General features: G+C 42.7%; 2 protein-coding genes across 2 annotated transcripts; one reads left to right on the top strand and one right to left on the bottom strand.

The window, feature by feature from the left end:
- Nucleotides 1-1,009: 1,009 nt before the first annotated feature.
- slc45a1 (solute carrier family 45 member 1) lies at nt 1,010-7,844 on the top strand. The gene is made up of 10 exons (XM_030052146.1): nt 1,010-1,136; nt 1,810-2,250; nt 2,399-2,491; nt 2,616-2,840; nt 3,069-3,958; nt 4,080-4,233; nt 4,376-4,552; nt 5,087-5,292; nt 5,444-5,669; nt 7,005-7,844. The coding sequence occupies exons 2-10, from the start codon at nt 1,830-1,832 to the stop codon at nt 7,031-7,033; spliced, it is 2,421 nt and encodes an 806-aa protein (XP_029908006.1). The 5' UTR covers nt 1,010-1,136; nt 1,810-1,829; the 3' UTR covers nt 7,034-7,844.
- Nucleotides 7,845-8,187: 343 nt separating this feature from the next.
- LOC115359601 (prothymosin alpha) lies at nt 8,188-10,910 on the bottom strand. The gene is made up of 5 exons (XM_030052156.1): nt 10,711-10,910; nt 10,018-10,092; nt 9,515-9,578; nt 9,197-9,270; nt 8,188-9,103 (listed from the first exon to the last, which is right to left on the bottom strand). The coding sequence occupies exons 1-5, from the start codon at nt 10,759-10,761 to the stop codon at nt 9,032-9,034; spliced, it is 336 nt and encodes a 111-aa protein (XP_029908016.1). The 5' UTR covers nt 10,762-10,910; the 3' UTR covers nt 8,188-9,031.
- Nucleotides 10,911-13,626: the final 2,716 nt, after the last annotated feature.

The raw sequence follows: 13,626 nt of genomic DNA, 5'->3' as shown, positions 1-13,626 counted from the left end.
GGGTGTCGAACCATGTGCCATGGAGGGCCATGAGGTTGCAGGTTTTCACTCCAGCAAAAACTCCAGCAGGTTATTTCACTGATCAGCCCCTCCTCTCTGCTTGAAGGTAATCGGTGAATGATGTTTTTGGTTAGACTGAAAACCTGCAGCCTCTTGGCCCTGGCATGTCCATGGCACATGCTTCAACACCACTGCCTTAACAGCACAGGCTTGGCTTTTCCATACAACAAGGATCTGTGATGCCCCGGTGCAGCTGTGTCCTGGGACAAGGCAGACACTGTTTCCACCTCTGCTTTTATCAAGCCGGTGAGCCCAGGCCGGACTGTTACACCAAGCCATGATATGACTGGCCTGGACCAAGCAGCTGTCAGAGATGGCTCTAATTAAAAAATCATAATATTCCCATAATGTTCCTGTGGAGACTTGTGTCTGCTGCACTTAATAGGCCTAGCAAGCGTTTAGTGACCTTATACGTTTAATCTCATATGATATTAGCTACAATAATATTAGTCCTATAAGTACTTATGTTTTTAGCTGGGGTTGCACAGTTAATGTGTGTGTGTGGTGAGGGGCTCCAAGTATTTATCAGAGTGGTGGGTGGTCCAAGTGAACCCAGCTACTGTGGTATTTCGCACATATAAATTAGATTGCGCATTATTTATATATATATAAAAAAAATGCTTTCAAGTGAAAATTAGGCACATGTTAAGTAGCCACATCTTTTTTCCTTTTTTTTCCCTTTAAAATCTAAAATACTGAAAAAAGCAGTTTGTATCCTTCTAAATCGGTGGCTTGATGCTTAAAATACAAGAGACTATTTTTTCCCCCATATTTTCATATTTTGTTTACTTTATCCGGCCAGTTTATCTGATATGATCTGTAGGTAGGACCTATCCGTGGTACTGATGTTGCAGGGAGGGGCGTGACGTCACGGGAGAGACCGGGAGGAAGGAGCGGAGGGGGAGAAAAGAAGAGGGGGAAGGAGAAGGGACGGAGGAGAGAGCGGGGGCATGACTGCATCAAAGGAAAAAAAACATGAATCCTGTAATTTATCCTATCTTTTATAAAGCATAAATAATGGTTGATCTGTTTACCTACACAGTATGCCGCATTAAATGACGAGCCACCCCGATAAGGTAATTATCGTCTTTCACGTTTCAGTTTGCACGCCTGCCTCATCCTCTAACACAAGTCTTAGTTCCATTGTAGGCGCTTCACCTTGAGAAGCAAATGTCAAGTCGAGGAAAATAACGAGGATCGTTAACCAAATAGCATGAAAAGGCAATCGATTGGCTATTTGGCTGCATAGGGTCTGCTGTTCAAATAAATGCTTCAGTTTGAATCTGTGCAATCATTTGAAATTTCTATCATTGTAATTGTGTGGAAAGCCAATACGACATTCTCCCCCAGCAGCTCCGTTGTGTCTGATTTGCTCCTCGCCCATGAAAAATTAAAATGGAAACAGGCTCCATGAACGCGATGCCGCATACCATACTGCTGTATTCAGCCACACCGAGCACATGGGCTTTGCGCACATCACTACCAACATGCGCATTGGTTGCAGTGCGTCGTGCCCACGAGGAGTGCCATCATTACTGTCTGGTGATGACTGCAGTGTCCTCTTGTAAGCACTGATACCTACATAATTAACACCAAGTGAATCACATGATTAATATGACATCATGTGATTATCTTCCATGCCCTCTAGAATCCAACATTGCCTGTTCGTATTGACCAAAAACACATTTTTAATCCTAATTGAGTTTTTTTTTTTCTTGATGTTGCTAATCACCCTTTTGTGTGCTGCAGAGCAACCTGGGTTGAGAGCGATGTCATCTCCAGGCATGGGCACCCCTAGTGACCCCCTCTTGGCCAGTCCGGGGGGGAGGTCAGCTTCGGCTCAGGAAGGTATCTGGAGGAGCTCGCTCCCCAAAACTGCCAGCTTCCCAACATCCACCACTCGGCACCTCAGCCACCGTGCCAACAACTTCCAAAGACACCCGAAACGTCGGAAGCTGATTAGACCTTCTCCGCCGCCACCGCCAAATACCCCCTGCCCCCTGGACCAACTGGACCTCAGTGAGCTTCCTCCAAGACGCACCTTCCCTGAGTTGCTCTTCAATGGCTGCATCCTGTTTGGTATCGAGTTTAGCTATGCCATGGAAACAGCTTATGTGACCCCCGTGCTTCTACAAATGGGTCTGCCTGACCAGTTCTACAGCCTGGTGTGGTTCATCAGCCCCATACTGGGTAGGTAAAGGGCAAGCCAAGATGACAAACTGGTGGGCAATTAAATAGCACTGATGTGAACTATCCAGTGTTGCACAAAGACACATGATCCATTGTATTTTGTGTATGAATATTTTTTAACTCTGTATCCCCTCTCATTGGCATCAAGGATTCCTTGTTCAGCCTCTCCTTGGAGCATGGAGTGATCGTTGTACATCCCGGTTTGGGCGAAGGAGACCCTTCATTTTTGCCCTGGCCATAGGTAAGATGTTAATAATGTGCAAATATGATTCTTCTAGTTTACTTTAGCAGAGAAATATTAACTGAGAAATGTTAGTTTAGTGTTGAAATTCAAAACTTTGCTTCTTCTGCTTCTTTCCTCACAGGAGCTTTGGTTGGTCTGACTCTGGTGCTGAATGGGCGGGACATCGGTGGTGCACTGGCTGACACGGCATCCAATCACAAGTGGGGAATAGTCCTGACAGTATGTGGAGTGGTTCTGATGGACTTCAGTGCTGACTCAGCCGACAACCCCAGCCATGCTTACATGATGGATGTATGCAGCCCAGAAGACCAGGACCGGGGCCTGAACATCCATGCGCTGTTAGCAGGTTTGAACTCGTGCTACAAGGTCACCAGCTTAAGTTTGCTTTGTCATGACAGTAGTGACATGGCATGTGGCAACTTAAAGCTACATTTTCTCAACATAATTTGCAAAAGACTGGTGAAATTTAGATGTCAAAGTGTCATTTACCAATAAAAAAGGTTAAACACAATATTTTATCAGTTTAATGTCATTCATGATCTGCGGTTGTGTTTGTCTTAATCATGCCCTACAGGACTAGGCGGTGGTTTTGGCTACATTGTGGGTGGAATCAACTGGGATCAGACAGAATTTGGAAGGTCGATGGGAGGTCAGCTGCGGGTCATATACCTCTTCACAAGTGTCACGTTGGTGGTCACCACAGCCATGACTCTGACCAGTATCCCTGAACGGCCCCTACCAAAGACTCAGCCCAACAAAAACTCCAGCAAAAGCAATCTGAAAAGCCCCAGCCTCCCTCTCCCTCCATCTCCCCCGGTTCCCCCAGGATCAGCTTTGGGATTGGATGAGGAAGAAGAGGAGGAAGGTCTTTACAGCTACAAATTCTCAGAGCAACACCCACACAACCCTGACCCCTTGGCCCATTCTTGCAGTGCCAATGCACGTCTCTGTGCGGGCCTCACTAGCCCCATATCGCCCCTAAGCCCCCTCACTCCTAAATATGGCAGCTTTCTAAGTAGGGACAGCTCTCTCACTGGCATCAACGAATTTGCTTCCTCCCTGGGAACCTCCTATATAGATAGCGTGCTCATAGACTGCTACACAGGCCAGCAGACACCACAGCCCCCAGACCCTGACTCCACAGCCAGGGCTCTGCCTCCAGGGAACTCTCCACCTCCTGAGGAGTCTACACAAGGGTCGGAGCCCCATCCTCCCGGAAAGCCCCAGCTTGAAGCGGAGGCTCACGCAGCTGGAGAGGCTCAGCATGCAGAAGGGCCCCAGGCTGGAGGAGAAGCTGCACCTCAGACTGGAGCTGGGGCTCATCCTGGTGCAGGGTCACATCGTGGCTCATCTGCTGGCATTCTGAAGCGCCCTCAGAGTCTTGCACTAATGGAGGAGCCCATGGCAACCCAGATTATTGGGCTGGAGAATGGACGCAGAAGGACAGTGACCTTCAGCCAGCAGGTCAGCCATGTATTGAAAAAGAAAAACAAAACTAAAAATAATAATGTTCATTTTACATGTGCAAATGGTTTAGATCTTCAGTTGCAATGCATTTTTGTCCCTTTGCTTTTGTCTAACGAAGGTTGCAAACATTTTGCTGAATGGGGTGCGCTATGAAAGCGATCTGAGTGAGAATGTGGAGACAGCAGAATCCCAGATGTCAATGAAGCTGCTGTGTGTGGCCATATACAGGATGCCTCCCTCCCTGCGAAGCTTATGCACAAATCATTTTTTGGGTGAGAAAAGCACTTTCATTTGAATATAGTTATGTATTCGCAAGTATGTGTCTGACAGCGTTGCTACACCATATTAAAAGCGAGGCCTTTTGTATATGATTTATGTTGTTTTATGTTGTTCTTGGGTCTTTCTATGACCTAGGCTGGCTTTCCTTTGAGGGCATGTTGCTGTTCTACACTGACTTCATGGGGGAGGTGGTGTTTGAAGGAGACCCCAAAGCACCCCACGACTCTGAGGCTTACCAACGCTATAATGCTGGGGTCAGCATGGGCTGCTGGGGCATGTGCATCTATGCATTCAGTGCTGCTTTCTACTCAGGTAAACTGCAAGCAAAACACTCTCGCATTGTGGCTTGGGTTTCAGTTAGGGTTGAATGATATGGCAAAAGAAAATCCTATTGTGATTAATTTTACAGATATTGTGATTGCAACATGATTCACAATTCTAGTAGGAATTATCATTTTTGCATTATATTTTTTTATTCTCAGTGAAAACGCAATTAAAATGGTGATGGTGTGATTTTTTTTCTGAGTTCTGTACATAGAAATATGTTTTCGTACATCTGTAAAATACAGTTTGTATAGGCCAGGGTGTGTTTATGGTACCATAATACTGTTTAGAACAATTTTTGTCATACATTTTACCTTCATCAAAAAATTGCAGCTGTGATTTGGATATTGCACTTGGCCATATTGTGATTTTGCCAGTATTTTGATTCACTGTGCAGACCTAGCGTCAGTGCAGCTCTCACCAGCACAGAGTGCTTTCATCTTTCTTCATGTGCGCAGCATACATTTTGATCTTTCTGTTTCTCTTTTGCTTCTTCCATCCTTGTTGTCTTTCTGCCTCTAGCCATATTGGAGAAACTGGAGGAGCGTTTCTCTCTCCGCACTCTGTATTTTTTTGCCTACCTGGCGTTTGGTTTGGGAACAGGCCTGGCCACACTCTCCACCAACCTCTATGTGGTACTCTCTCTCTGTGTCACATACGGGGTGCTCTTCTCCTCTCTATGTACGCTGCCTTACTCTCTGCTGTGTGAATACTACCAGAGCCCTCAGGTGAGACACTGCATGTAGTTACAGCATTGTTTTACAGTGCATCATTAATGACTGCTTGGTGATTCTTTCAAGGAAAAAAAAACTTGGTATTGATTTGTGGGGAGCCACCTTGATAGAGCATACAACCAATCAATGTTTAAATATGTTTTAGTTTTGTGGCTCATCTGAAGAAGGGACCAGACGAGGGATGGGAGTGGACATCTCTCTGCTCAGCTGCCAGTATTTTCTGGCTCAGATCCTGGTCTCCGTGGCGATGGGACCTCTGACCTCACTGGTGGGTGGGGCCCAGGGAGTGATGTACTTTGCAAGCCTGATGTCATTCGTGGGCTGCCTGTACTCCTCTCTCTGCGTGGTGTACCAGCTGCCCCCCCCTGAGGGTGAGCCCCCCGAAAGCGAGACCCAGCCACTACTGGTGCACATTTAGAAAAGCGTCTTAATTTACTTTACCTCACACACTCACCAAACACACGCACTCGCTTCTATGTCTAATTTGACCTTCACAGCACCGATAGGACACCATACTGTACACCCTGCTGCACACTGTACAGCACAACTCCATTTACTAGCTCATACTACTCAGCACTGCTCTTCTCAGAGCTAGACAGACAGACAGACAGACATTGGCCACTGCTCTAATATGTGTACATGACCAGTGTGTTTCATACAGTGTGTGTGCCCATGCATTTTTTCCTAACTTTTCCAAATGTGTGACTTTTTGTATGCAAGATTTGGGTGCGTGTATGTGAGTGTGTGTGAGTGTGTGTGTGTGTGTGTGTGTGTGTGTGTGTGTGTGTGTGACAGTTACACTGTGTAAGGAGTGACCTCTATGAGTGTGTTTGTGACTTAAGGATAGTCTAGGCTATTATGTGTCTGATTTATTTGCTGTAAGTTGAACCTTTCATCATCTTTCCTTCTTTGTTGATGTTCAGGATAGAATTTTGATCACAACAGGCTAACTACAGCTTTTCCCTCTTTTTCTTCCTTTTATCAGTTGCCTAACGTCTGCATGAGCTACAATACAGTCTCTCAATGCCTTGTGTTAATGTTTTGTTTTGGTCATAAGGCCAAAGTAATGTCTACCTGCCTGTTTCTCTGAGTTAGCATATTAGCCCCCCCCCCCCACTTGAAGCAGGATTTTGTGACTAACTGAATGTGCTGCCACTGACCTTTGTTTTCAAGCCTTGAACATCACGACAGCACTCACGCACAGCTATGTTAAATCTTTAATTCAGAAACTCTGATTGTAGAAGGCTGCAAACACATATTTAATATTCTAGTCGAGTTTATTTGTTAAGCCCTTAATCACTGTTATGGTCTCAAAGGGCTTCATAATACCCACCTTATCAAAGAATAAGTGAAAACAACATGCTTCACACCATCCATTCACCAGCCACGACCATTAGATTTACCTATGTGTTCTCGCTTGACAGATTTATGCTGGGAGACTCTTATTCACGTCCCCAGTAAGAGTACAATGCCAAATACAATGCCAATTGAGCCATGACTAATATGAAGACATACACACACACACCATACATACAATCACACACACACACACACACACACACACACACACACCAACATTCAAAAACAGAACTGTGTACTGGTGGCAAATTATGTCTGCGCCCTCTCTAAGCCATGGACAGCACTGTGAGCTGTCACCCTACTCCTGGCCAAACCGTTGTAATGACAGTGATTCTTGTCATTATCAGGAAGAGGAGAAGTTGAAACTGGGGTGTGATTCATCATTCAGTCGGAAACCGAACAAAACAGAAGAACAACAAACAAACAAACAAGTTGTTTGGCTGGCAAGAATTCTCAGAAGATTGATGTGAACTATGGGTAACCGTGAAGGTGGACAACACTGAGATGAAAGACTTTGGGGTTCACATTGCCAGCAGCAAGTGCTTATCTTCACCAATAGGGCGCATGCTGTAGGTTGTAGGCTTCTGTCACTACACTCTTGACCCACTGAGGCTCACGCTGTGGTGCGAACCTCTCAAATTTGGGTTAGCTATCCAACTTCCTCACAGGAAGCGGTGAACATCCATTTCCCTTCCATCCTGGACATTTCATCTCTGTCTGGTCGCTGCTGATGCAAATGATTTACTTTTGGATCTGTTGTGCCATGTCAAACAAGCTTGCTTTGAATTGCCTGAGCATCTTCAACATGACTGGCACACAGCCTCATATTTCAGGGTTTGTACAAGTTAATCATCCGTATACAACTTTAATTTTATTGGTTTCACCTACTGGATCCCACTTCAAGCATGCCAACCTTATCATGCCAATCATTTAGAACTGGTGGTGCCTCAGTAGAATGTTAACCATCGCCTACCATTAAACCTCCATAGCTGACTGGACACATGCCATGCTCATGTTTCTAAGGAAACGGAAACTGTATGGATCATGCTGTTGCAGCTTGCTTAAAAAAAAACACACACACATTTTGAGTATATGTGTTCTATGGTGCCACCTATTGCTCAATATTAGCAGTGTTACTGTAACAGCTACTTTACTTCAGGGTTGAAACTAAAATGATCATTTTGCCATTTTGGACTCCTGTGTCAGTTATTGCACCAATTTCATCACTATTTATGGTTGTACATCCAACTGAAATTTCACCCCCGTTGACCTGAATAATTATGTGCAACCTTAGAATAGACCACATGGTGGAGCTAGAAGACATGAGACGGAAAACCTTTGATTCATGCATCTTTTCCATTACCAAGTGACAGGGAAAATCATTCCTGTTCCTTCCTACATCTAAGCCAACCATTCTCCATGTTAAGGAAAATTAGGTCAAGTGACATCATCGACTTACAAAGCCACAGCTGTAAGAGAGGCACCAATGATCTATAAACAGGTAATGTGCACAAAACTAGATACAATATGTTAAGTAAAAAGACAATTTATTTGTTAATCAGAATATACAAAGCAGTGGCTGAAGTAACCGAATGTCATTCTGGTTCTGAGAAAGGCAGTCTTGGACACAAAACTGGGCTACCCAGCCATAACATAACAAACTCATTGAAAACCCAGGGAAAAAAAAAAAAAAAAAAAAAAAAAAAAAAACACAGTAGAGTGTAAATGGTACAAATTTGCGTGGAATGCATACAGAACAAATGACCAAAGCTTTAAGATTTAAGAGGGGTTAATTAACATTGCAAAAGCATGCCTCCATAAAACAGGGTCAAGCAATCTTATCATGGAGGTTCAAGACAGAGACCCCTTCATTCATTTGTGCCATCTGTTATGTTAACAGGGCAGCCAGGCAAAGGATTAAGTACTAGCAGCTCAACACAAAACTATGCCTTAACTAATAATGCTGACAACTGTCCATTAGCCCCTGCTTAAAACTTATCTTTGGTCCTTTAAGTGAATCTGAGAGGTCAACATGAGCCTTGGTGGAGGGGGGCAGCTGCCTAAATGTATCAATCAGCTGGTCAGCAGTAACATAGTAGAGAATGTGCTTACAACACAGATATTAAAGAAAACCGATCTCATAATGTGGCCCGATTTGTACAAGTACAAAAAAAAGTTCATTTTATAGACCAATAAATAACATCTCGTAAAAAAAGGAGGCAGGGCCACTATGTTTCAGGACTCCAGTGCAACATGATAACATAGGACCAAACAAAAAAAAAATCTCTCAAAGATACAGAAAGCACAAGCTCTACAACACAATGTTGACCAAGCTGTTAAGACAGTGCTGCAAACAAGTAGCAGAGGAGAACTCTTAAGCCTCCACTTCTGCTTCTTTTGAATCTCCGTTTTCTTCCGTCTTCTGCTTTTTTGTCTCCACATTTTCCTGGAAGAGAAAGGAAAACAGCAGTTTAAGGATAGGTTTGTGAAGATCAAAGCTGAAGTGTTCAATGCAGTTAGCACTGAGAAGAGAACCCACCTCCTCTTCTTCAGCTGCACGCTTCACAGGCTGTGCATCAACTTCCTCAGCAGGGGGAGCCTCCTCTGCATTCCCTGTAAGGACAGTTTACATTACTTCAGAAAAGCAGCCATTTACTTTGTGAGTAATGCAGACCACTCATGATACACGCTCAGTTCTCAGGATCAAATGCCACAACGGAACTTTAAACAAAAACAAAAAAAGAGAAACATATTCACACAATTAAGGCAAAACTAAAATCAGCAAATCTGGAAACCACGAATAAATAGGGTGGTTACAAATTCCATTCATGAAAATATTAATTTATTATAAACATACCATCTCCATTCTTGTGTTCCTCCTCTGCAGCCTTGTCCACTTTGTCACTGTGATCAGCACCATTCTGAATGAAGAGGAGAGGAAATGTCAGTCTGGAGACTCAATGTCATGCCTGGGCTTTAATATGTAAACAATACAGGATTATGGCCCAGTCCAAGAATCAAATTAGACAATCCCAAAACATGGTAGGAATAATCCTCCCAGAGTCTTGTGCATTGTACTCCTTCGGGGATGGTTAAAAAGAAGCATGTGTGCGGAGCTCTTATTGCCTCCCCAGAGGATTAGCTACCAAGCTCTGGGAACCAAGTCAGAGGACCAATCGAGGCGTCCAAAAAAGCTCGCTAACTAACATCTGTGCCATTTCACAACCCAAACAAAGCGCGGTGGGATAGCAGTCTGGAGAGCAGCTGAACAGGGGGCGGGTCTAGCGACACCTGCATGATGAGGGTGCTAAGACAAAAGGCCATGAGGCTCCTTGTCAAGGAGTGTGCGCCTCAACTCACTGTGCCATTGGCAGGTGCTTCCCCGCTGCCATTCTCCTTATCTTCCACTTCCACTTCTTTCTTCTCTTTCAGCTCCTGCAAAAAAAAAAAAAAAAGAAAAAGAAAAAAAATGCATTGAATAAAAAGGCCATTCAAGACAGTTATTCTCAAGCACCATAGGTTACCACATCCAACTTTACTACTTCCAAGTTTGTCATTCAAGGAAGGCTCTGTTGTTGTTTTTTTTTTTTTTTTTTTTAAATCACCTTCTCAAATCGGCAGTGTTTCACATTTTAATGTCAGTCGGCGCGTACTGTGACTTCCCGCCCACAACAGCACCGCTCCACCAGCTGTATCATCTCGACCGCTTTGTGTGCTCAGACATTTTTAACGTTAACCCAAACACACATTTTTAAGCTAAACACGTCAAAATTTGGTCGCTCTTTCAACTCAAATAATCACTCGTCGATGCCGAACATTATAAAATCAACCAAACTGACGTTATATGGATGTGGGAAGCGACGTTTGCCTCAAATACCTTTTTTTTTTTGTTACTGGTAACTTAACATGAAGTAAGGACGTTTATTAGGACCAACGACCCAGTCCGCACCACGAACCGTTAACACAAATAATTCAAAGTTTGCCAAGTTAGCATATGGCGACTTTTCTTTTTTCAACCGAAAAAAAAAAAAGACAGAAATGAATGAAACGCACCTTAGCTGTAACCTCTGCGGTTGCGGTCGTGTCAACTGCTGTGTCAGCCATGATTTTCTGAATTTTAAGTTTGATATGTTTTCCTTTTAAGTGAAGAAGATTTTTAATCTTGGCTCGTCGCCTCCGTGTAGGTTAGTAGGAAGAAGCTGAGAGAGAAATGATGACTGCTTGTCTCCGCTTTTCTCTGGAGCTGGTTGAAAATCCACTCGTTGGATACAGCGGGTTATGGCCGAATGTGATTGGACAATGGAAATAAGAGGGGCATACCATTGGAGAAATAGGTAGTCAATCATACGATCTCGTCCCGCCTACCAATTGTCTCGTTTTTCATTGGTCAACTGTTTTAAAGCTCTGTACTACGCTAGCCAACAGCTTTTTTTTTCTTACCAACCATCAGCTTGCTGTTTGATTTTTTGGTATATTAAACTAAATTTAAAACGAGAAACAAGTACTTTGTGTTCAGTGTTGTAATAATCTATCAGACCATATTAATAAATCAACCTCTGGTCTGTGAGAAGTTTAACAACACACAGCCACACGAGGTATCTTTTGTCTTAGGAGCGCTCTTTTTTTCTTACAAGATGAGGTGTCAAGTTACAAGTAAAACGGAATAATGAGTGACGATGTGAAAACCACGCTACCACTCCTCCTTTCTATATTTAACCCGAAACAAAATGTGTGGTGTGCCAGGTCAAATGTGCAGTTCCTTTACGCTTTCACTTTTTGAAATGACCTGTTCATCTGAATAAAAGCGGCAATTATGCAATTTAAATAGGCTTATCTTCAGGAGACACACATTAACCAAGTAGGCAATTTAGAATTATACATATTATCTATAACAGGCCTGCACAGCTTGACAATTAAAAAATACTTTTCCTTAACTATGTTTTTTTTTTTTTTTTTTTTAACTTTATTTCATTTTTTAATGTCACTAATACTGCACATTTGTTTAAAATCGACAAAAATATTTATTTGTGGCCTATGTTTATGAACTGATAAATTCCACTTGTGTCTTACTGAAATGATCATAAGGACATGACAAGTATTAAATGCATTTTGGCTGTCATTGCACATATGCAAAGGACTGTTCACAAAATGAGTGGTCTGTTTCTCACAACTCATACCAGCCCAGGAGAGTTTCTGCACTGACTGGGGAAAGTCTGTGCAAGTAATCTGTTGCTTTGTGATTTGTTAGCCTAACAAAGACTGCAGTAGGGTGTGGTGTGTTTATTTGTGTGTGCAGTGCATGTGCCTGCATGGTTATGTGTAAAACTTGTACGGCATATATTACATTACGGTCATTTTTTCTTCTCTTTTTCATACCACCTATCAGATTACATATTTGATCTGATTACTTAATGATTTTTTTTTTTTTTTTTTTTTTTTAAATTGAGAAACTAACATTTCACTCAATGCATCTGAGGAGGTGCTGACATAAGGATATCATGCGTTCCCCAAATAAAACCCTATACTGAAATCTGAATTGCACACAATAGAAACCATTATATACTGTAGTTTGGAACGATGAGTAACCTAGCTAAGCATTCATGCATGCATACATTTGAACACACACACAAACACACACACACGCGGTGACAAATCAATGCATGCAAACATAGCCTTGACAAACAGTGCTGGCTATAAGTCTTTGTCTGTGACCATATGGGGGTAAATGGAACAAGTGATTTTTTCCAGACCATCACAGTGATTAAGTATTGCTCAGTTACTGCTCCGATGTTGCTTGTGATTCACATTTCAGGTGTAGCTGTGATCAAACGTGATAATTCTGCAGTGCTTACAAATTAAATTCTCCTTCTTTCCCTGTTAATTATGGTGGCTTTGTTTGATAAATGGTGGTAGATGGTGTTTGATGTCACAGCCAAACAGCGTTTCCTCTCCCTGAGGAGTTAGGAGGTGAACTACAGTTATCTCCGCCTTTATGTTGCACTGCTTACTCATACAGCTGTGAAATGTTTAGGTGTGGCCACGCACAACTTTGCATTGTAGCCTGCAGCACCTGAACAGTGTTTCACTCTCAGTTACACAGAGGGCAGAATATTTTCATGTCCTGTTCCCCAGGTAAAAGCTACACAGGATATTTTAGTGGGTCATGACACCCTTAGGGTTGGATTTGGCCTACTCTTGAATTCCTCAAGTTTGGACAAAACCACTTGAACAGCCCTCTTTGGCATGCGTACCATCTTTTGCCTTCGCAGAGTCATCAATCTTTTTCTTAAAACCTTTGCCAGTAGTTATCAGACAGTGAGGACAGTGGTGTAAAATCTACTAGGTAAACATAAGCGAAACAATATATCTTTACATGTCCACAAAATGATGGTAAGATTCACCTGGGGCTGGATTTCAAGCATTTCTAGATAGACTTACACATGTTCTTATCCTCAACTAGTCCACAATACATCCATAACAAAACAAAATATCACCATAAATGATATGAGTATTTTCCTCAGCCTCTAATTTTAGGCCTTCTAAGGACTTAATCCTAACCTTCAGTTATCATCTCCTCGCCACACCAGGATTCAAGCCCCTGAATTTTATAAAGCCTCCAGGCTCCATTTAGATATTCACCTCACATTCAACTGAAATATAATTATGAAGACTGTAATTACATGCAAAGATCAAAGGGCTGTGTGTCAGTGTGGTAGTCAGTTACCCTGAGCTGATGGGCTTGATGTTTTTTTCTGTTTCATACGGGGAAAAATATCTTTTCCCTCACTGTCTTGTCTAGATATCAGATTGTGAGAGATATTTATTTTTTCATGTCAAAGCTTATGATGCATCTCGTAACAGTCAAAAATAAGTCATGCTGAACAGCGAATGCCAAGGCCAGACTACTGCGTTTCCACAATATAAATTTTTTATACTGTGGTTGAACATATCTGCAATAGATGTTAATGG

Source organism: Myripristis murdjan, chromosome 5 (assembly GCF_902150065.1).
Source record: "Myripristis murdjan chromosome 5, fMyrMur1.1, whole genome shotgun sequence".
Taxonomy (NCBI): Eukaryota; Metazoa; Chordata; class Actinopteri; order Holocentriformes; family Holocentridae; genus Myripristis; species Myripristis murdjan.
Note: the sequence above shows the minus strand (reverse complement) of the source record. Positions and strands in the feature narration are given on the sequence as shown.